At 42.5% G+C, this 24,112-nt stretch overlaps 1 protein-coding gene across 10 annotated transcripts; it reads left to right on the top strand.

The window, feature by feature from the left end:
• The first annotated feature begins 6,811 nt into the window (after positions 1-6,811).
• Positions 6,812-23,860, top strand: ZNF821 (zinc finger protein 821). 10 transcript variants are annotated; one of them, XM_032854027.1, is made up of 10 exons: positions 6,814-7,108; positions 7,547-7,671; positions 7,760-7,822; positions 9,007-9,094; positions 10,375-10,491; positions 17,147-17,272; positions 19,884-20,029; positions 20,722-20,826; positions 21,976-22,142; positions 22,905-23,860. In XM_032854027.1, exons 5-10 carry the CDS (start codon positions 10,452-10,454, stop codon positions 23,557-23,559), a joined length of 1,239 nt encoding a protein of 412 aa, XP_032709918.1. In that variant the 5' UTR covers positions 6,814-7,108; positions 7,547-7,671; positions 7,760-7,822; positions 9,007-9,094; positions 10,375-10,451; the 3' UTR covers positions 23,560-23,860. The 10 variants fall into 10 exon arrangements, with proteins under 10 accessions (XP_032709926.1, XP_032709918.1, XP_032709919.1 ...); XM_032854028.1 differs by lacking the exon at positions 7,547-7,671; XM_032854031.1 differs by lacking the exon at positions 9,007-9,094.
• Positions 23,861-24,112: the final 252 nt, after the last annotated feature.

Genomic DNA, 24,112 nt, shown 5'->3' with positions numbered 1-24,112 from the left:
CCTGTATTCTGTCCTAATTATTTAGATCCTAGAGCACATCAGTGTAAATCATACCACACCAGCCAGTTATCCAAACAGTACCTCTGTCCATGGCTGAACAGACCAGTTTCATTCAGAAGCAAAACATAATTGAAAAAATCAAACTGACTCACATAATTTTTCTTGAAAATTCTGTTTTGCTCTCAGGATAAAAATTAATGCATAACATGTCTTTGGTTTACTAACCAGTAACTCTTTTTTGTGTAAATGATTATAACTAGAGGCCATAACAAAAACCTGATACAGTGCTTGAACGCAGTGGAATAAGGATCCCTAACAGGCCTGCAGGCCAAGATCAGGAAGGGCTGTTTTTGCACACTCCCTCCAGCTAAGAATGGTTTGTGCAGCAGTGATGAATTGTAAAAAACAAAAAACAAAAGGAGAGAAGAATATGTGACAGACTCCTTATGTGCCCACAAATAAAATATTTATTAACTGGCCCTTTATGAAAAGTTTTGCTGACTGTTGCAATAGAAGAAAGTACTATACATTTTGTACGAGAGAAGGGAAAGATGACGGGCAGAGAGTAATTTGTCTTTTTTCCTTTTTTTTTTTAAAGATTTTATTTATTTATTCCTCAGAGAGAGAGAGAGAATGTGCGTGTGAGCACAAGTAGGGAGAGCAGCAGGCAGAGAGAGAGGGAGAAGCAGGCTCCCTGGTGAACAAGGAGCCTGACAGGGCACTCAATCCCAGGACTCTGGGATCGTGACCTGAGCTGAAGGTAGACACTTAACTGACTGAGCCATCCATGTGTTCCCCCCCAACTTTTTTTTTTTTTAAAGATTTATTATTTGAGAGAGAGAGAGACAGTCAGGTGAGGGTCAGAGGAAGAGAATGCTAAGCAGACTCTCTGCTGAACATAGAGCTAACTCAGGCTGGAACTCACAACCCTGAGATCATGACCTGAGCCAAAATCAAGAGTTGGACGCTCAACTGACAGGGCCACCTGGGTACCCCTTGTTTTTATTCTTTTAAGCATTAATATTTAGAAAAGGGAAAGTTTTGGGGCACCCATGTGGTTAAGTGTCTGACTTTAGCTCAACCCTCAGTGGGGAGTCTGCTTGTCCCTCTACTTCTGCCCCTCCCCCACTTGTCCTCACTCTCTCAAACGAATGAATTCATAAATAAATAAAATATTTTAAAAAATAAAAGGGAGGGGTGCCCGGGTGGCTCAGTGGGTTAAAGCCTCTGCCTTCAGCTCAGGTCATGATCCCAGGGTCCTGGGATCAAGCCCCGCATCGGGCTCTCTGCTCAGCAGGGAGCCTGCTTCCTCCTCTCTCTCTCTCTGCCTGCCTCTCTGCCTGCCTGTGATCTCTGTCTGTCAAATAAATAAATAAATAAATCTTTTTAAAAAAAAATAATAATAATAAAAGGGAAAGTCTCAGAAATATAAAATAGGGACCAGTCTGGACATTTTCATAGGCCTATAGAAAAATCAAGAGCATTTTTTAGAGCACCTATGGGATGATTTCTTCAGAGAACTTATTAATATCATTAATTGGGGCTACATACAAATATTAAATATTTCTATGGTATTTTTCAGTTTACAAGTTACTTACAAACACATTATTTCAATTTGAGGCTCATGACATTCCTATGAAGCAATGATGGGTCAGAAGTGATTGTTCATTTTTATAGGAAAAAAGTGAAGCTCAGAGCTACAGTGATCAGTCCAAGGTCAACAGTAAGCACCAGGGTCAGATCTTGACCCAGATCTTGAGACTAGTCTTTCTGTTATATACTTTCCATTATCCATAATGATTCGCATCCTGGTTTTACCTCAGGTTTTACCTCAAATTCATGCATATTGATTTCATCAACAAATGAAAAGAAAAATGCATTAAGTCATGATTATGATTCTGATTTGGGTTCATATACAAGGTCAAAAGAGAGTTCTCAAATCAGATTGTTTCCATAGCATTTATCATCATTGCAATCATCCTAGAAAATTTAATTTTTTCTTAAATGACTCCAAAGGGATGAAAATATAATCTAGATTCTAAATATAAACTCAAGGGGTGTCTGGGTGGCTCAGTAGGTTAAAGCCTCTGCCTTTGGCTCAGGTCATGATCTCGGGGTCCTGGGATCAAGCATCGGGCTCTCTGCCCAGAGGGAAGCCTGCTTCCCTCTCACTCTCTGCCTGCCTCTCTGCCTACTGTGATCTCTGTCTGCCAAATAAATAAATAAAACTCATTAAAAAATTTAAAAATACATTAAATATAAACTCAAAAGTTAAAACAATCTCCTTAAAATATAAGATTTATATCCAGACTATATGATACTGGCATAAGGATAGACATATTGATCAATGGTATATAATTGAAAGTCCAGAAGAAAACCCATACATTTATGGTCAACTGATACTCAACAAGGATAATAAGACAGATCAATGGGGAAAGAATAGACTTTTCGACAAATAATTCTAGAAAAACTGGATATCCACAAGCAAAAGAATAAACTTGAAACTCCCTGTCTCATACTTATGCAAAAATTAACTCAAAATGGATCAAAAACTTAAATGTAAGAGCCAAAACTAGAAAACTCTGAGAATACATGGATGTAAATCTTCATGACTGAAGACTAGGAGGTGGCTTCTTAGATATGACACCTAAATCACAAGCAGCCAAAGAAAATATACACAAGTTGGACTTCATACATAAAAATCGTTGGTGCTTCCAAGGACACTACCAAGAAAGTAAAAAGACAGCTTACACAATGGCAGAAAATTTTGGAAGTCACAGATTCTCTAAGAGTCTAGTCTAACCAAAATATTGAAAAAACAACAACTTTTAAAATCAACACTGTAAAGACAAAACCCAATTTAAAAATGGGCAAAGGAGTTGTATAAGGCATTCTTCAAATGGTCAGTAATAAGCACATGAGAAGGTGTTCAACACCCTTAGTCATCAGGGAAATGTAAGTCAAAACCACAATAAGTTGTCATTTCACACCCACTCCAATGGCTATAGTAAAAAAAGAAAAACAATAACAAGTGTTGTCTAGGATGTGGATAAATTGGAACCCTCCTACATTGCTGGTAGGAATATAAATTGATTTAAGCAGAGAGCCTGATGCAGGCACTTTGGTAAACAGTCCAGCAGTTCCTCAAAAACTTAGAGTTATCATATGACCCAGTAATTTCACTCCTAGGTATATACCTAAGAGAATTGAAAAAATATGTTCACTCAAAAATCACACACAAATATTCACAGCAACAGTATTCAGAAAAGCTGGTAAGTGGAAACAACACAAATATCTATCAACTGACAAATGGAAGTAAAATATAGTATATTCATACAGTGGAGTATTACTCAGCCATAAAAAGGAACGAAGTATTGGGGCACTTGGCTGGCTCAGTTGGTAGAGCATGTGACTCTTGGTCTCAGGGTCATGAGTTAGAACCCCTATGTTGGAGGTAGTGTTTACTTAAAAAGAAAAAATCTTAAAAAAAAAAAAGGAATAAAGCACTGACACAATGGATGTTAACATGTACAACATAGATGAATCTTGAAAACATTATACCAAGTGAAAGAAGCAGACACAAAAGGCCCCATATTGTATGATTCCATTTCTGTAAGATGTCCAGAATAGGCAAATCTGCAGAGACAGAAAGTAGATGAGTGATTTCCAAAGGTTGTGGGGAAGAAGAGTGGGTAGTGACTGCTAATGATTATAGGGTTTCTATTTGGGGCAATAAAAATGTTTTGGAATTAGATTATGGTGATGTTGCACGACCTTGTGAATATACTAAAAACCACTGAATTACATACCCTAAACGTATGAATTTCAGGGGTTCTAGCTGGCTCAGAAGGTAAAGCAGACAGTTAATCTTGGGGTTGTAAATTCAAGCCCTGTGCTGGGTGTGGAGATTACTTAAAAATAAAATCTTTACCAGGAAAAAAAAAGTGTGAATTTCATGGTATGAAAATTTTATCTTAATAAATGTTTAAATGAAGTTCTTTAAATTATCTTACCTATACTATTGTAAAGCCCTAGTGAGCTCATTGTAGAAGTCAGTAAATATAAAACAGATTAGGAAGATATTTCAAGGAAAAGTTTATAGAGTTGAAGTGGCAAAATAATAGCACAACTGAGTTGACTGGGAAAGTAGAAATAAAAAATGAAGCTGAAAAAAAAATCCATGATTAATGAAAAAGTATTCTAGATCCACAAGTTTAGGTGAGAACAGAGGAAAAAGAAATTTTTATTATTATTATTTAGTAATTTTTCCCATATTTGATTATAACCCTGAGTCACACCACCTCAGAGACACAAGAAGGTTATAAGAATAGCATTATTATGATCCTATTTTATTTGCAGCTCAAGGAGATAGAACAAGCTGCCCAGCTTCACACAGTAACTTAATGATGAAATTAAGAAATTTCACTGAAGGCTTTTTCCTAATGTTTTACCTGCTTGCTATTTTCATGTTGCAAATATCATCTATGTCAACTTTAAAGTGACATAATAAAGCTATATTGGCATCGCTCAGTCTAAACTCATCAAGAATTACTGTTAAGTATGAAAGCCAATGTTTATTCCAGCTTGCATTCTTTTTTTCCCCAAGTTTTTATTTAAATTCCAGTTAGTTAAGAGACAGTGTTAAATTAGTTTCAGGTGTAGAATTTAGTGATTCAACGCTTACATACATTACCCGGTTGCTCATCACAACAAGTGACATGCTCCCTAATCCTCACCCCCTGTTTAACCCATCACCTCCCCCTCCCTATACTTAGGAGTCTGATTTTTTTGGCTTGCCTATCTCGTTTCCCCCCATGATCATTTATTTTGTTTCTTAAATTCCACATGAGTGAAATCTTATGGTAGTTGTTGTTCTTTGACTTATTTCTCTTAGCATAATACTCTCTAGCTCCATCCATGCCACTGTAAATGGCAAAATTTCACTCTTTTTTATGGCTGAGTAGTATTCTAGTGTGAGTGTGTGTGTGTGTGTGTGTGTGTATACACACTACATCTTTTCTTAAGGTTTATTTATTTGAGAGACAGAGAGCATGTGCATGCATGAGGAGGGGGAAGGGCAGAAGGAGAGAGAGAGAAAGAACCTCAAGCAGTCTCCCCACTGAGCACAGAGCCCGACTTGTGGCTTGATATCACGATCCTGAAATCATGATCTGAGCTAAAATTGAGAATCCAACACTTAACTGACTGAGCCACCCAGTCACCCCACACTACATCTTCTTTATCCATTCATCAGTGGACGGACGCTTGGGATCTTTCCATAATGTGGCTATTGTAGATAATATTGCTATAAACACTGGGGTGCATGTATCCAAATTAATATTTTTGTATCCTTTGAGTAAATAACTAGTAATGCAATTTATTCCACCTTGCATTCTTATATGAAACCGTTTTAAAAACTTCTGGTTAGATGAGACTATTCCACTTTCTGGTTATCTGGGAATTAAAATTTAAAATGAAATTAAAATGTTTCCTTAACTGAAATTAAAGATTAATAATTTCTACCTAAATATCCCAGCCACAATAAAATGAATGAATGAACCTATTTACCACACAATTGTGAAGAACCTGAGTTCCTTCAATATAGCCATTCTCTCACATTAAACACAAGAGGCAGAAAATAATATCATCTCATTGGAGACTTATGGGAAAAACATTTTGCAAGAACACTTTATGCAAATACCAGGACTTGTTGCTTTAAAAACAAGTGTCAGCCTCTTCATTAGCTCTTCTGCCTTCCTGGGGCCAGGAATCACAAGGACTATTTGCGTAATGCTTTCATATCTTCATTTTACTAAATCCTCTGTTTACAACAGCCCTTTGAGAGCAGAGGTTACGAATTATTACATTATTATCCAATTTACATTTTGGGAAGCAGAGGTTCAGCATGGGGACTTGCTCAAAGTCACAGGCTGGTCAGTGGCAGGGCTGGGATTCAATTGAGGCTAGATCTTCTATTACCAGGTCCCATCTTTTCACCGCATCCCCTACTTCAGGTAAGCTGTGTTAGAGGCAGTCTTAGGCATTCCACAAGAAGACAGAATAAAAGGGGGAAAAGGAAAAGCAGTGAGGAAATAGGGATGATGACAAGGGAAGGAGGTGTCTTATTGGGAAATTAGTCTAACCACTTTCAATTGCCCCAAATGCCCCTTAAGTGGCAACCGTGCCAAAGTTACTCTGCTCTGTATCTTACGCCCCTAGGTCTACAGCTACTGTTATTTCACTAGTTAACAATCATGTTGGAGACTTAAACGCCTAAAAGAAATGTAAAGATTTTTCTCTTCTGAGATTCTGACAGCAGAATTTGGCCCCTCCCACAAAGGTCCGTGGCCCCTAGGTCTCGGTCACATTAAATACCTTGGGGGTCGCAAAAACCGCGAATTGTAGGGGGAACCAAGGGAAGAGGGTTTGGGTTGGGGGAGAGACTAAGGTTGAGCTAAGGCGAGGGGGAGCCTGCGGTGGAGCTGTGGTTGGGGGATGTGGGTTTTGTGGCTAAACTCAACGGTGGGGTAAAAAACCAGTACCGGAGGTGACTTTCAGGTCCAGGAAAGGATAGGGGAGCCAAGGGGCTAACCTGGATGAAGAAAGACAGAAGAGGAGGAGAAGCTGCGTGGTCCCCGGGGCGCGAGGATGGAGGCGAGGCCCCCCTCACACGTCTGTGATTGGATGCTCCCTTAAGTTCCGCCTCCCCAGACCCCCCTCTCCCCTCAAGCCCCGCCCACGCCACCGGGCGCGCGCCTGGGGAGCGGGGAGGGGGACCAGCCCTGAGAAGGGGGGAGGGGGAGAGGAGAGGCTCGTGCACGCGCCTCACTGGCTGCGGGTGCGCGACCAGCGCGCTCCCGCCGCCCGCGTCGCCATCTTTTCCCCCTCCGTCTGTCTGTCTGCCGTTGGCTTTGTCCGTCTGCAGCGCCGCCCCTCGGCTCCCCGCCACCGGCTTGGCTCGAAGCCGCCCTCCGCCTGCCGGGGCTCAGTCCCGGAGAGCCCCGGCCCGGCCAGTCAGAGCTGCGGTCCGGGGCCCATTGTCCGGCGGTCCGTCTGTCCGGAGGCGGGGCCCACGGACGCGGAGCGCCGCAGAGCGCCGAGGCGCCGGGTAAAAAGAACCCCGTCTCCTTCCCCTCCTGGGTTAGGCTGAGGATGCAGGGGCTCCTCGCCCTCCCTCTTGTTGCCGGCTGTCGGTCCTTTTGTCTGTGTCTGGGGAGGGGGCTCCGGCTTGCTCTGGCCGGGGGGCGGGGGCAGCCCAGGCGCGGACGCTCGCCCAGCGCCGGGTTCCTGAGATGAGGCCGGACCCGGCTGGCTCCCCACCGGCCGTTCCTCTTTCAGTCCCTCTGGCGGTCTCGGGCGCGGGAGGGGCGTCCGCGCCGCCGCCCTCCCGCGGTGGGCCCAGGTCGGGCAGGGCCGGGCACAGCCGGGGCGGCCCCGGCGTCTGACAGGCTGGGGTGGAGCCGGGGGAAGGGGAGGATGGGCGTGGGAGTGCAGACCCGGGTGTCAGTCCCGCGTCGCGGTCTCGCAGAACGGCTTCTAAATTTAGATTTCTGAGAAGACTGTGTCGTCTGAGGGTTTGTCTGAGCCGCCTCGGAAGACCTCTGGCTTTTGTCGATAATTCCTGGGAATCTACCTGTGCTCATGCTTGAAGAAGCCAAAAGGACCATCTCGGTACACATACTCCAGACCAAAGAAAAGTGGGAACAGGGTCAGTGAGGCAGCTACGTGACCGGCTTTCTTGTCCTCTCCCTTTTGGCAGATAAAAATCACTGGGATTCAGGCGAGTTTACTTTGCTCCGTGGGAACTGCACCAGAGCTGGAGGTGGGAGTGCACCCTCTTTTTTTTAAAGATTGGATTTCACCTGTTTTTTTTCATGCTCAAGTCTGTGGTGTGTTCTGGAAGCTGCAACCTAACACCTGTGGGAGAGCAGGGATAATGTTAAGGGGAGATGTTGGCCCCCCCTCCAAAGGACTCATAACCTCTGTCTAAAGACAAAGCTTCCTTCCTTTTTACATAGAATCCCTTGTAAACCTGAATCTCACTGTTTACCTTTCTTCCTGTCCCATTTTTTCTTCCAGATGGTGATGTTCAGGCGGCTCTCCATTTACATTTTTGTGTTGGTTTTAGATTCGGGTTTGGGAGCTGAGGCAGTGTTAAAAGTAAAACTGAATGCGTGATCTTTAAGGCAATGTGTCTGTGAATTTTAGCTTTTACTGCCTATAAAACTGTTGTCTAACTTCTGAGATCTTGCTGTATAGTCAAGAATGCACTTACATTGCTGTTTATGTGTGTATGTACTTTCTTTTTTTTTATTTTCTAGAGTCCACGACTCCACGGACTTTCTTTTTTTGAGGGAGGAAGGGGTGTTTTCCTGTTTTTCCCCTTAATCCCTCAGGTGTGAAGTCTCATTGGGTACCATCTGGTCAGTTCCCCATTCGGCCACTAGGAGGATTGTGAAGTGGAGTGGACACTGCCTATTTAAATATGCAGATACTCATCTGTGTTTCTGACTTGTAGCTTTAGTATTGAACTGTTGCCTCACCAAGATGATCTGAATTGAGCCTGTCTCAAGTTATTTGGTCTTCATTTGGAAGGATCGTCATTACTTTTATCTCACAGTTTCAAATTCTAATCTTGGTGAAGAGAGAAAATTTAAAGATTAGTTAATATTTCATTTTTTCCCTTATATAATAGAGAGGCGTAGTTCTGCAAATTTTAGGAAAAAATGATAGACAACCTGCATTTTATTCAACTTTCTACTTTGTGATTCCACAGAGTTATAGGAAAAGACCCAAAGTGAATATGCCTTCACTGCTTCCATTAATAAAGTAACTACTTGATTAGAAAGAAATGACCTAGGCAAACAAAACTTAGAACAGGAATACACACTGCCCTCTAACTAGTTAACATTGATTTTTACTGTATGCCTTTGGAGTTGGGGTTGTTGGTTGTTTTTTGTTGTTGTTTAATTTAAGGTCTGAAAAAGAACTATGTTTGATATGCAGATATGATAGAAGACTGCCCGAAAGCTGCTTCCTTTGCCACTTCCTGTGGAGGCCTGTCTTTGCCATTTGCGGTTTCTTTCTTCTTTTGGTAAGGGGAGGCAGGATCTGATTACAGGTCTGAGGTCCTTTCTAGCTACACTGAGGAGTTAGTTGGCATAACTGGAGATGAGTCTTACTACCTGCAGTGCCAAGTATAGTTAGCGGTGCCTCTCATAAGGCCTTGTAAGGCATTGAACTACTTGTTTATTCAATGTAAGTACAGTTTGAAAATGCAGGAACTGAAAGAAAACTTAGAGGGTGATCAGATCCATATTCTTGTCTTTGGTAGGAAAGACAATCTCTCTTTTTAATCTGTTTATTCACTGTGCTTTCATAGAAAATTTCACAGTTTTCACTACTAATCCATTTCAGACTCTCTAACAACACTTACTGCTGGGAAAGTCTTTCTTAAAAACTAACCAGGAACCTCCAGGCTTAGGTATCTGTTCCCTCCAATTTCAGGGAAGCAGATGCAGGTCTCTTCAGCACTTCTCATGTGGGGAGCTTTTCTCTTTGTTCTTCCCACTCATCTCTTGCTACATAGAGGCTGAATTGAAAGGAGGCACTAAAGTTATTAAATTTGACCGCCACTCCAAAGCATGTGAGCAGGGCCAGATTGATGTTCTACACTGGGGTGTTGAATTAGCAACAGTGTGGATGGCATCTGGCTGTTCTGGTGAGAGCTCATCTTCAACATTGGAAGCTTAATTGGTTTTAGTGCCCTGTCATCCACAGTGCTCAGCACTGTGCGTACCCCACTAGATAAAGGCTCCATTTTCCATGTTGATGTCATTTATAGATGCCTAAAATTTTGAGACATTTCCTGTCTCACAGGGATGGGATGCTTTATCACCTCCAGACAAGATAACTTTTGGGAAAAAACGTCTGGAGGCTCCCATTTGTGCAGATTGCAGGGCCTGACTTCCAGTGGGCGTGTAATACGTGAGCTGCCACCCCCTTTTGCTTCCTTTTGCATTCACAGGGGTTATCCCTTTGAGCCTGCAGTGCTTCTGAAGCTGTTTGCCTGGGTTTTTTTGCTTCCTTTTCTATCCTCTGATCTTGATCATGATCACTTAATAGTATTCTGGGTTCCACAGATAGATTTAGAGTGAAATTCTCTAAATTCTTTGAAGGAGTCTCCTCTTAAACTTCTTGGGATCTTGATGTTGTGCTAGAGATCTATTCATTTCTTTCTTTTTAAAATTCTATTATTTATAACTGGTGAGTTTTATATGCTTAATAACTATTATTTAAAGTCTTCTTTTATCTTTAATTTTGTCTAGTTTCTGGCAGAAATGACATGTGGTAACAATATCCTTTTTATTATAGGTCAGCATCCTACAAGGAGGTAGTAACATATCCAGTTGTGAAACTGGGAAAGGCCAGAGCTCTCGGATCAGGGAAACATGTCCCGTCGGAAACAGACAAATCCGAATAAAGTTCACTGTGAGTACTGGGTTTTGTCTTCTGGAACCTGGGTTCATTAAGGGTTGAAATGAGAGAGTCATCTGAATTTAGGGGAAAGGCTCACACTAGTTCGTGAAGGAAAATAGGGTTAAAGAGTTTGAACAAGATTTTAAAATGTGGTTGCTGGAGGTGTTAGAAATCTGTTTTAGTAGATGTACTTGATCATATTAACAAACCTTTATAGGATATCTGTACAAAGCCTTGTGCTAGATGCCAGGGCAATAAAACAATGTAAGGATATATAAGGCTATAATGTAGCCACAGATACATAAAATAATATCTAAAAACACAAGATAGTCTATGCTGAGTGCCATATAGGGGTGCTGTAGACTGTGTGTACGACAGAAGTTAAGAAGAGGGAGACAGTTCCATGGACTGAGGAAGGAGAGAACACTTCATGGAAGAGGCCCTAGACTGTGAACTTGAACTGGGCCTTAGAAGGTAGGAAGTGGATTTTTTAAAAAAAGAAGAAGGAAGAGATAAAATCAGTAGGGGAAATCATGTGAGCAAAGATATAAGGGGGAATGCACAGGGGCGCCTGGGTAGCTCAGTGGGCTAAGCGTCTGACTTGATTTTGGCTCGGGTTGTGATCTTAGGTCGTGAGATTGAGCCCTACATTGGGCTCCATGCTCAGCTTGGAGTCTGCTTGGAATTCTCTCTCTCTCCCTCTGCCCCTCCCTCCACTTACACTTGTGTTCCCTGTGTCTCTCTTTCTCTAAAATAAATAAATAAAATCTTAAAAAAAAAAAAGGGATGCATATGTTCAGGCGATAAGGAGACTTTGTATGAAGCAGAAGTTTTATTTATCCAGATGTCATAGGACACAAGATGAGGTTGGAGATGTTAAATTCTATTAGAGGCCTGAAGACCAGTCTAAGTTCATACTATATACTGTGGACTATAGGGAGGTACTGAAGGTTTTAAGCAGAGCATGTGGATTGACATTTAGAATGTAGTGTTTTGGGGACTATGAAGCAGAATATGGGATGGATCACATGAGAGAAAGACTAGTAACAGGAAAACCAGGTATGGATTATTGCCTTGCATTGTTTCTCACCAGTTTTATATGTATGTTTTATTTCATCAATTAGACTACAGAATTCTAGAGAGAGACTATGTCCTTTTTATATTTCCTGCTATTCCTCTCTACGTCTAGCACTGCTTATAATAGAAGATATTCAAAAGTGTCTCTTTAACAACATAACTATGCAGATTTGATGGAATTAACCAGTTTCCTATATGATCTGGGCAGATGAGCATCCTCACCCAAATGTTTGAAAAAGAGCCAGATAGCACCCTATTGTTATGGAGGACTGACTAAATAAGGTACAGCAACATCTGAAGAGAATTCAGTGGCATGATTACGACAAGTAAAACCTGTTCTTGAGGAAAGAACTCTACATATGAGAGAATACATTAGTCAAGGAGTTTAAGATAAGAGGATTAAAATTTATTACAAACACACCGGATGTCAGGTACTATGTACCATATTGGGTAACTTCTAGAGAGAGAGGAAACAGTGCGAACAGAGGAATTAGGAGGACTTCAACACTGTATGGGTTAATGAGATTAGGGTGGCAGACCTCCATATACAATAATTCTTCAACTTAAGTCTTGGGAAGGTTTTATAAGAGAACAACTCTGATATTTCTAGGAGTATATTCTGGAATAGGTGGCAGTGGAAGTCTGCTTAATACAAAGATGAATGAGTGGTTTAGGCAGGGTTTAGAAATTGCTGCTAAAACAGTGGAAATGGGGTAGGCCTGAATGTGAGGACTGTCAAGAGCAGTATCTCTAGCCTAGGTAATCCAACCCAGAGGTTTAGAAAGATAGTCTTCTCTCTGGTTGAAAATGAGTATTAATAAAAGACACAGATGTGACCCCAAGAAGGCAGGGCAGGAAAGGTACTTTTAGTAGAGATGAGGTGTTCACAAATAAGGCAGCCACAGGAGTTGGGCATTTACCTGTAAAAGCACCTGTCCATAAAGACTTGGTTAGATTTAAGGCGAGTAGCTGGCGGAGATGATGGCATGATTGTGATAAGGCCAGGGGAAGCCAGTGAAGGCCGATATGTCCGTGCCTGTGTCCACAGAGCTTACATCTGACCGCTGACTCTATTCCCACCATAGCCGAATGCAGGATGAGCTGGCATTAGGTCAGAAAACAGAGGGACACACAGGCCATGGAGAAGAGAGTATCACACATACACAGTGGCAGAAATACCGTTTCCAGAATGCGTGAACAGCGTCTCGTGGCAGAGTGGGTGGAACTGTGCGGGCTCTGTGCTGGGGACCATTAGAGGGCTGTGAACAGAAATGTTCACCTGCTACTAAAAAGCAGACCCCCGGGGAAGGGCCGTGATGCATTTGGGTAGGGAACCGTGGAGGCTTCTCAGGTAATGGACTAAGCCTGACTAAAGAAGAAAAGACACTGAGGTTTGCTGGCGTCTCAGGACTTTCTACCTAATGACTATGCGGGGACTGAAGCCAATCCTACCTTTTTCAAAAGGGCATCTTCTCATTGCCCATGACAATAACGGCAAGTAGGAATAGGTAATTTCAGTCTTCTGGCCACTGGAGTCTCCTATTTCCTTGCAGTGAAATGGAACCAGTCGAATGTATTGAATTTAATGCTGTTCATCTATTTAAAGTAAATGGAATGGACTCAAGGTCTGGGAGGTGAGAATGTCTGCACAAGCTTTGCTGAAATGTTAAAGCCAGTCGGCACTTGAGTAGAGTAATGGCTGAGCTCCATTACATCTGCCTTCTGGGAAGGAGATTGTGTGGCATGAAGCTCAAAGCCTGCCTCAAAGAATGTATTAAGAATCCCACCGCTGTAGCCTGACAGCATTTGTCAGATCCACTTTAGAAGCCAATGGGCAGGCTGCGCTGGCAGTTACTCGGCTTTCCTCAGGACTGTCTCTGTATCTAAATTACTGTCATGATTTCTCCTTTCCCCAGAAACATCCAGGCATACTCGTGTATAGTTTGTTCAGTTCATTAACAGATTTGACACAGAGCTTTCTGAATAAAAGCCCAGAATTGTTAGTCTCAGAGAAACTGTGGATGGACTGTTAGACCTTCCTCATCTCACCTCCTTCTGAGTACAAGTTTCTGTCAGCTGTTTCTAGAGAGGTTGAAAATAGAGTCCCTTAATACACTCTCATTTGGTGTGTTTATGCCAAGCAAACCACTAAGAAAAGGAAAACTTTTTTTTTTCCTTAAGAAAAACTTTTTCTTAAGACACTTTTGTTTTCAGATTGCAAAGTACAAACAAAACTAAAAACTTTGAACTTCAGTAAAATCTTCTCAGCTTTTATAGACAAGTAGGAAAAAAAGCCTTTAAAGTCCCTTCTTTTCCAAAAAGCACAACTTGTTTTGTCCTTGTTCGTTCTGTCAGCATCCTTGTGAGGTAAATGGCTGTGTTCCCAGCATGTGGTAGCACCTTGGGTTTTAGAGACTGTCAGCTGGAATGGAATCCTAAGCTCCTCATTCCCAAGATGAGCTCATTTTTTCTGAATTTGACATCTACTCTCTTAGAATTTTTTTTAGCTGCTTTGCTTCACTTAATTTTAGTCAGCCAGAAATTGCATTTATTTAATTGCACCAAGGACTCAATACAGAGAATTGTAAAATCTTTGCCTTTGTAGTAACTTTCATCCCAGCCTTCTCATCTGTTCTACAAACGTGCTAGAATGGCCTTGTTCTTGTCTGGTCTGAAAAACCTTAGCCAAATCAAACAGTATTTTGATTTCATACCATCCCCCTCCGCCAAAAAAAAGAGCTAGCACCTTCATTTTTACTGTAGAGCTTAGACGACTTGTTCTCAGCTATTAATAGACAAATAAATACCTATGTTAAATAAGATGGTTGCCCTACATTAATATCTAGGGACCTGAGGTTTTTTTTTAACCTACTCCAATAGTCTCAAGATAGAAGGAAATAATAATTCAGCATTATAAAAGCAGGCAATTATGTAACACTTCTTAAGCACCTGTATCTCTATGGATCACATTTGACTTGAGTTATTATGACACACTTTTAGGTATGTAAAAGGTATCACTATCTTTTTATGAAAGGATAATTCTGGAGAGTGGGATTTAGAGCTTAGGTAAATAGTGACTACTGGAGGATCATTCATGTACCTTCTCCTATGAGATAAGCCAAAATCACTTTTCTAATAATTTTTATATATTTTGCTTTATATTGATAGGAATAGCCCTAAGGAATAAAGTTTCCATTGGCCTTTGTAAGTCAGGAATAGAACCAAATAGAAGAGCATAGTTTTTCTTTCCAAACAGCCAAAAAGGAATAACAAAATTAATTTATTCCAACAATCCTAAGTGAGATTGCCAGCAAAAGTCCTAGATAGGGACATCTTCTAGATAGACTCTTCTCTGTCCTGTGAAGGCCTAAATATTAGACAACATCAATAGACAAAAATGTTGAGCTCAAGTTTATGGGTCTAAACTGAATTACTAGTTGATCTGGAAAGTCATCCTTTTAGATGCCCTTTTACTAATCCAATGGTAATTACCCTTGGTAATTAAGGGGGAAAAAAGTATTCTTCGTATGTCATAAACCTAGTTTGTTTCCGAGTAGGTTTCTTTAGAGATGAGAAGTGTCACTGATGAGAATGGTCTGCCCCTTGATAATTATCTGCTGTTATATAATATGTCCCTTAGGGCCATTTCTGCCCATAGTTTCCATGTCCGGAAGCATGCATCTATCCAGAAGAATTCAGTAACTAGTCCACTTGGCCATAGTCTTGTCGTTACAGTACAACCACCATGAAGAAAAGTATTTTCCTTCTGCAAAAAGAGTGAGGAGGTGCTATAATAGAATTCACTGTTTGCCTTCTCTAGCAGTAATTTATACCCAGTTTGTGATTGTGATATTTTAAAAATGGACTTAAAGCTGCTTATTTTTCTTTTACTGGAGGGCTTTGTGGCTAGAAGTTCACTTGAACCCTCAACACCTCTACTCCCACTCACAGTATTGATCAGAGTAGCCCCCGCATGGTAACTTACCACAGGGTATCAGAACCCTCAAAATGATAGGTCTCTTTGTCAATTACTGGCCCTGAGAATGTTTCTTTGGTATTTGAGGTGTAGCATCAGACTCTTATGGTACAAAGGTAACATTATCGCTATGATCAGTACCATTCTTCTCACAGAGATAAGTGTTTGTTTTCAGCAAAATCACTCTGATGAACCATCTAACCTTACATCTCTGCTTGAAAGCAGTTTAAAATACGGATTTTAGAGCTGTACAGACCTCGGTTCAAATACTTTGCTTTCCTATAAACCTGAGTTTTCTCTTAAGTAAAGTATGGGTAGGAAGAATACCTAACACATAGAGTTTTGCAGAGAATCTTTAAGATAGAAATTATAAAGCACTTAACATAGAGCCTGGAACTAGGACATGCCAAATAGTAATTATTAGTGTTTAACACTTAGCATATGGGTGCTCACTGAATTTTTGCTGAACAGATGCCTAAAGTGAATCACATGAAGCCTACTTCATGTCAGTTCTTTCATTGCCCAAGGACTTATAGCACAGGTCAACTGACCATTTCTCCTACCTCATTGTATCCTGTCTTGGAATCTGAGCCTGTTTACTTTCCTTTCTCTCCATTAAGAAAGCGCCTGGCCTATTGTCAGACATTTCACTGGGCTTTTTATTAGTCTCTCTTGGTGGCTGGAGAATGGGGACTGTAGTTTCCACTCTGACTGAGATAATGGAAACCTCGAGAAACCCAATTCTCTTTTCTCCTTCTGCCTGGCCTCTTGGAAATAAAAGAGCACTTAAATGTTAACTCTTCAATAACCACACAGATCCGAGGCAGAGTTCATCGAAAGTAAATGCACAATCGAGGACAGGTCCAGGGCTTTTGGATATTCCATACAAGAAAAGAAAAAAGAAAACAGACCACGTTGACCAAGGAAACTGATAAAATATTGTTGCAAATTGGTTGCTGTCTTTCAGGGAGTTTGTTCCTCAGCAAAAATGAGTTCATGTATTACTTGTTCTTTTCATCTACTATTCGGCCAGTTGTTGATTTGCTTGCGGTTAATTCTGATAGACACAGAAGTAGAGTCAAGGAAGAACTTCCAGAGCATGTCTTGGAAAGAAGATGGCTACAGATGAGATTAGAGAGATTGTTATTGTAAGGGTTAGTTGAAGCACTTGTTTGTAGTCGCAGCTAGACACTGAGCCAGGGCCATGGTGTTAGTATACTAAGAATCAGAGATTGTGCCCAGATTTGTTGCCCTATCTTTATCATCCTCTCACTTTGCCTCTTCTGCCTGTCTCGCCAATCCTGATGGAAGGTTATAAATGGAATTGAGATTCTGAAGTTAAATTTGTAAAGTAGAAATTGATTACCTTTTGAAAGGAGTCAAGATTAGGAGGATTTAAGCGAGTGATGCTTTCTAGAGCATCTGGCTTACTGCCCGGGAAGAGTAGCGGTGCCCAGAAGTCCAGGAGGCAGCAAGCTGACTTAGTGATGGATGACCCCACCATGGGGTACCTGCCTGTCTCCTACCTTTGAATGGTCTGACTTTCCAACCAGCTTCCCTGGGGATACATGCTGCCCAGCTGGTGGCCTGACTATTTTTCCTTGTGACCACCAGGGGATCAAGTATTTGCTGGGCTAGAAGAGCAAGCCCGCCAGGCGATGATGAAAACTGATTTTCCTGGAGACCTTGGCAGTCAGCGACAAGCTATCCAACAACTAAGAGATCAGGACTCCAGTAGCAGTGAGTTCTGCACCTTCTGGTAATGACTCAGGGCAATGGGAGAAGAATTATCAGAGTGTGTGTGCTCTGGGGATTGTGCATGGGGGTTGGGAGGAAGATATGAAGAAGAAGATTTGTGGATCCTCAGTGTTCCCAAAGATGTTCTAAGGTGTATGAGCATATGCTTGTCCAGAGAGAGGACAGGTTTGGTATTATATATATATTTTTTAACTCATGGACTGCTTATTTGGTGCAGTACCATACAGAGATAGGTTTGTGATGATTGTGATAGACAGGGGTATAGGGATTATTAGTGCTCAACCTGTCCCTGAGTTAGGTCAATTGAAAAGAATCTCTGTCTCCTAGAATCTATTTACTCATAATTAACAAAATGTAAGAGTGGCATTAATGAAATTTTTGCTTGAGATTTCATTATAACGTTATATAAGAGGATTTCCTTGCTAATGAGATTATGCATCATATAAAGTGCTGAAGTCAAAGTCAGAGCACCTGGCTGGCTCGGTAGAACAGGCAGCTCTTCATCTTGGAGCTGTGAGTTTGAGCCCCACAGTGGGTGCAGAGATGACTTTAAAAAAAATTTTTTTTAATGGAATTTTTAAAAAGGAGTAAATGTTAAAGTCAAGGTCTTCCCACACCAAGTCCTAAGTAAATCCCTGGAAAGAGATGGAAAGACAGTGGCTGGTAACTAGCTGAGCCTCAGACGTCATCTGTTCGTGAGCTGCCTGATCAAACACATTTCCTAGAATGATCTTCTTACTTTACTAATCACATCCATCTGATATTGGTTGGTATTACTGTCAATTCAGAGTGACATTTTTAAATTTTTCTCCACATTTGGGATTGAAGAATAAAGAAGAATTCAGCACCTTCTAGGAACTACAGTTTCCACTCTAAGTAATAACTTAGCAACAAAAAAACAATAATAATCTAGCATCTAATAGCGAAGAAAAATGAACCAAAGATTTCTAGAAAACCTGTGGGAGCTACCAGTTTGAGTAACAGGATAGGAATGGCAACATCTAGAAAGTCTAATAGGCTTCCATTCTGGAAAAGCTGCATCATCCCCCTAGATGGCATACTTATTTTGTAAAAATCATTTTAGTAGAGAGATACGTTTGGATTTTTTCATCACTCACGTAATGTGTCTGATACAATGTTGTCTTAGACTAAGTTTACAAACATTCCAAATAAACTGGTGAGAAAATACGGTATGATTTAATCTGTTCCAGTCCTTCGTTATTTAAATGAATTGAGATGAAAGCTTCGGGCTAGGGAATAAGGCATACAGGGCCCAAATACAGTCCCCCAAACAAGTAGAATATCTAATAGAGACATATGTAACTACTAGCGGATGATTTGGTTAGATTTTCTTATGAAGAAAAGGAATATAATCAGTTTTGCCCAGATGCTGGTGGATTTCAGAATTACACAAGGTAGTAGTAGAGAGAAGACAAGAAACGCTGTTAGCTGGGAAAGCTGAGTCTCACAGGTGGAAGTCTACCTTGTATTTCTCTTGCTCATAGTCAGGCCCAGGAATCCAGGATCTTAGTGTGGTTGGGTTGGGGTTGGAGTCTCACAGCTTACCTAGACTTGGCTTCTTCTTGTGATCTTCAAGGTACTAGCACTTCTTTTTTTCCCTTTTAGGAATTCCCTTTTTTATTGTGTGTGTGGTTTTTTTTTTTAATGTTTCTCCTACCATTTTATAAGGAATAGGGGAAAACATCAGCCCAAAAAAACCTTGCAGATTTCCCCAGTCACAGGCAGACCACTCCCCCATAGCCACATCCTACCCCCTAAATGAAAACAAACTCAGTTCTTACTTTAGTCACAAGAAAGTATATTTCATCCTAAAGAATGGCCTGTTCCCTTCACTTAATACAGTCAGTTATCTGCCAGATAATCCAGAGAACCAATAGAAACAATGGATTTATTTAGCCTAGAATTCTGAGTTACTAGCAGAGGAAGAACACCCTGAGTCAGGTAGCATAACAAATGGCCTAAGGTTGGTTGCTGTGCTCTTTTTTCCACTGGACTGAACAAACCTTTCCCTATAAGGTGACATTACTACTACCTCCTTTCTTGAAAAGAGGAAGAAAAAAAATAGTTGGTTTTTCTCCTTAGGGTTTGTTGGGAGAGAAAGGATTAGTGGGACTCAGAATAGAATAGTACATGTGATGCCATTGGAAAAACTGTACAGGGGGGTTATGGAGAAAAGTAAGTAATAGAATCAGTGAGAAGTGTGGGTAAGGCAGAGTTCGTGTGCTGTGGGAATGAGCATGGTGTGAGGTGCGTGGGAGGTGTGATTTCAAGTATGAGATGTTTGGGAATTGTGTAAGAATTATTTTTAGGATAACGTACAGGGCCCAGTAACTGTTGTCTAATGCAATTTTGCCTGAGATTTTCTCTTTAATGTAAATGGCATTATAAGCAATAGCTATAGCTCTTCCAGCAACATGATTGGTACCCAACTATACCAACTGTACATTGATACAAACTCCATTGTGGAAGACTTGAATATGTTTTCCATTATAGCTACAAACTCTAAGATGGAAAGCAACTCAAGATGTATTCATGCAAAAATCAGAACAAGTGACCAATTTGTATGTTCTAGGTGACAGTGAGGGTGATGAAGAGGAGACCACACAAGATGAAGTTTCTTCCCACACATCAGAGGAAGATGGAGGGGTGGTCAAAGTGGAAAAAGAGTTAGAAAATGCGGAACAGCCTGTTGGTGGGAATGAAGTGGCAGAGCACGAGGCAAGTGACAACAGCTCCCGAATTCAGGACCCCCAACCCTTCTACTTGGCTCTGATGTGCTTGATTCACAGTAACGATCTTGCCTCTGGTGGTCTCCTAGGCCCTCATGTGAAGAGTTTCTTCCTTCACAGCTCCATTTACCCAAACCCCACACACAGCTCTCATCACACCAGCTTTCCTATCCTTCCACGTATCACTAACCCAGGTACAGCTTCCCTGCTTCTTTCCAGACAGAATATCCACTTTTACAAGGACTATTGAAGAGTACACTTCAGTAGTCCTTGTAAAGGACTACTGAAGTGTACTCTTAAATATGCTTGCAAATATAAGTCAGAGTGTTACCTGCGGTGCCAACTTCTCTCTAATGTGTTTCCTGAGGATTCCTGCAAGAAGCACAGCAGGAAGAAAGCGAATCTTCTCTCTGCAGAGTTTACTGTGGGGAGTGGGGGATAGATCAGCTCTCTTAGGGCCGCCCTGTGTCCTCAGGGCAGGAAGCCTTGGGGAAAATAAAGATAGGAGTAAATGTGATTCCCTTTCCCTATTACTTTTCCCTTCAGTCCATAATGGGAACCTAAGAATAACATGTGATATCAGGTTGTGTTCCTTTTAACAGGACACCCTGTTAAAAGAAGTAGGGGCAGGGCAAAGAGTGGTAAGCAGTCTTAATGAATTGCCTACTTGTTGAATTGCAGGTCACAGGGAACTTGAATTCTGACCCCTTACTTGGACTTTGCCAGTGTCCCCTCTGCCAGCTAGACTGTGGGAGTCGGGAGCAGCTGATTGCTCATGTGTACCAGGTACGGGCTGGGGAGCCACGCGCTCCAGAACACGAGTGCCAGCACCTTGTTTAGCCTTTGCCTCCAGCTCCCAGGGGAACCTTGGGTTGTTGCTTCCAGTAAGACTCCACTCTAGTCCCCAGAATGTTTTAAAGAATAAGTGGAATGTGTTGGGTAAACCTGTTCTGGGTTCCCAGACAGACACACTCTGAAAATTAAATATATTTTTTCCAAATTATTTAATGCACTTTTGTTCAGTTATGTATTGATTAGGGGTGGGTGGAGTAAGGGCAGAGGGGGAGAGAGAATCCTAAGCAGGCTCCACACCCAGCATGGAGCCCAGTGCAGGGTGCAGGGTTTGATCTCACAACCCTGAGATCGTGACCTGAGCCGAAATCAAGAGTCAGACCCTTAACCCACTGAGCCACCCAGGTGCTTCAATGCATATTTTAAATAGTGAAATAGAAACTAATGCCTGTTAATAATGAGGCCTTGTTTTAAAGAAGAAAAAATGAGTTAACATAAATGTTTCTATAATACTAGAAAAAGTGTAAATGAGGGGATCAGAAGAACACAAGCTTTTCATGCTCTTTTCTTCTCTGATCCAGTTGCAGAGCACCTTTGCCTTGTGATTTGTATTAGAAAGGCGTTAGCACACATGGCAGCCTGGGTTTTACATAGTTGGTTCATGAAGGGAGGGCTTTCTTTAGAAGATTGTTTTTCAGAGGATTTAAGAAAAGGCAGGACAAAATGCTTTTGGATACCAGTCTTCCTAGCCAGCTTCTACACTTGGCTTTCATTGCTCCCTTAATATGCACCTGTACCTGCACTGTGTGAGGCTACAGACATAAATTATCCCATCCATGAATTCTTTGCAGGTTTTGAAGAGGGCTCTGTCTCTGGAGCTCTGTTGTTTACAAGTCAGCCACATGTTCCAGAATATAGTCAAAACTGTAATGAAATCTGAACAATAATCAGATTGGCCTGGCCCTTCTAAAGGGCCGTTAACAGAAGAGACTCTTACTTTTCCAGGTGCTAAGCAGGGAGAATTGTTGCAAATCCCTGTTCTGAGACTAAGGAAAAGGGACATTTCCCAGAGAGCAGTTTCTAACTGGGTGTAGATTACTTTAAAGGAGGCCTGAGCTGACAGATGAAGGCTCTGTTTTACAGCACACTGCGGCAGTGGTGAGCGCCAAGAGCTACATGTGTCCTGTCTGTGGCCGGGCCCTAAGCTCCCCGGGGTCCTTGGGTCGTCATCTCCTAATCCACTCGGAGGACCAGAGGTCTAACTGTGCTGTGTGTGGAGCCCGTTTTACCAGCCATGCCACGTTTAACAGGTTAGCTGGTCACCTAACCCTCTTGCTCTGGGAACAAATTATTGGGTGTGGGTTCCGCTTTCCCAAATCAAAAGAAAGGCTAGAGATAGGTAATGCAAAGGTGACTGACTCTGGAAATACAAGTAATGAAGCCAAGAAATATATCCGTTCCATTAGATATCCCCAAAGGGAAATGAATTCTCATTTCTTTCCCTATTAGAGTAATATTTTCATCTACAAAGATATTGGGGGGGCAGTCCAATAACATTCATGATAAAGCTTAGAGAAGTTAGAGGGAGCTAAAAGGCCCCTGATGTGAGGACACAGTCTGTACTGTGTCCCAGGAAGGCTGGAACTGTGTGAATTGTGTCCTAGTTAAATTTGCCTAGGATACAATGCAGAGTCGGCCAGGGCAGGAGGGGTTGGGCCAGTGGACTCCCCTAAAGACAGCCTCTACCTTAAGAGGGACCACCATTTCCACAGTAGGACTGCCCTGCACAGCTCTTAGAAACACCACCAGCCAGCTGGAATGAACCCTGCACATTTGTGGGGGATATCTGGCAGGTGGCTCAGTCTCTAACTCCGGGAGGGCTTTAAAACTTGGTAGACCACCCAAGCCCAGAGAAGGTATGAGGTGGGGGAGGTCAGAGGTCTCCCAAGTACTCAAATCTGACCCCTAGTGGTGAACTTGGAGCAACTGGCCTAGTAGGACAAGCATTAAGTCACAGCTGTATACCTGAGCCTTGCTAGGAGACCCTAACAACCCCAATTTTTGTATTCCAGTGAGAAACTCCCTGAAGTACTTAATATGGAATCCCTACCCCCAGCCCATAGTGAGGGTCCCTCCAGCGCTGAGGGAAAGGACATTGCCTTTAGCCCTCCTGTGTACCCTGCTGGAATTCTGCTTGTGTGTAACAATTGTGCTGCCTACCGGAAGCTACTGGAAGCACAGACCCCCAGCGTTCGCAAGTGGGCCCTACGCCGACAGAATGAGCCGTTGGAAGTACGGCTGCAGCGTCTGGAACGAGAGCGCACAGCCAAGAAAAGTCGGCGGGACAATGAAACCCCAGAGGAGCGGGAAGTGAGGCGCATGAGGGACCGTGAAGCCAAACGCCTGCAGCGCATGCAGGAGACAGACGAGCAGCGGGCGCGCCGGCTGCAACGGGATCGGGAGGCTATGAGGCTGAAGCGGGCCAATGAAACCCCAGAGAAGAGGCAGGCTCGGCTCATCCGGGAGCGGGAAGCCAAGCGGCTCAAGAGGAGGCTGGAGAAAATGGACATGATGTTGCGAGCTCAGTTTGGCCAGGACCCTTCTGCCATGGCAGCCTTAGCAGCCGAAATGAACTTCTTCCAGCTACCTGTGAGTGGGGTGGAGTTGGACAGCCAGCTCCTGGGCAAGATGGCCTTTGAAGAGCAGAACAGTGGCTCTCTGCACTGAACCCGCCTGCCCTCCTGCTCACCCAGGTCCACAGGGGTCTGTGCTGCAGCCAACTCAAAAGGCCTTGTCCTTACTGCCAGAGGAAGGCCTGGGTTTGCTGCAGGTGAACCTAAGCACCTCTTGCATGTGGGAGCAGGATGATGGGGTCAGCAGGGAGCTGGATTAAGGCAGCTCTGGACGAGGGAGTAGGCACTCCAGGGAACTGGACTCCCAGCCCACTGCTGCAGGGCATGCTTATAGGACTATGGGGCCCAGTGCGGCCCACGGAGTTGTGAGGGCAAATAAATTAATTTTATCTTTACTGGCCTTTTTCTGCTTTTCTCTCCATTTCATTATAGCAAATGAAGTGATCTAGGAGAGCCCTGGGTGGAAATTTTAGGCAGGGACTTCTGGCAGATTGTCTTCTGAAGGGAGGGTGCTCCTCATTTTAGGCAGCCCAGAGATGCCTTGTTTGGGCTTTTACAGGTCAGTGAGGCATAACTATGACATTAAAGAAAGGACCGATGCTAACTTTGTGGGTCCATTCCCACAACCCTAATGAAGATCATCTATG

This window comes from Lontra canadensis, unplaced genomic scaffold (assembly GCF_010015895.1).
Source record: "Lontra canadensis isolate GAN:19392208 unplaced genomic scaffold, GSC_riverotter_1.0 scaffold8, whole genome shotgun sequence".
NCBI lineage: Eukaryota > Metazoa > Chordata > Mammalia > Carnivora > Mustelidae > Lontra > Lontra canadensis.
This window is presented reverse-complemented; position numbering and strand designations above follow the sequence as displayed.

Coding starts and splice junctions, on each gene's coding strand:
- ZNF821 (XM_032854034.1), top strand. CDS start 10,452: ATGTCCCGTCGGAAACAGACAAATCCGAATAAAGTTCACT. Junction 17,273..19,883: donor AGATCAGGACTCCAGTAGCA/GTGAGTTCTGCA, acceptor TGTATGTTCTAG/GTGACAGTGAGGGTGATGAA. Junction 20,827..21,975: donor TGATTGCTCATGTGTACCAG/GTACGGGCTGGG, acceptor TCTGTTTTACAG/CACACTGCGGCAGTGGTGAG.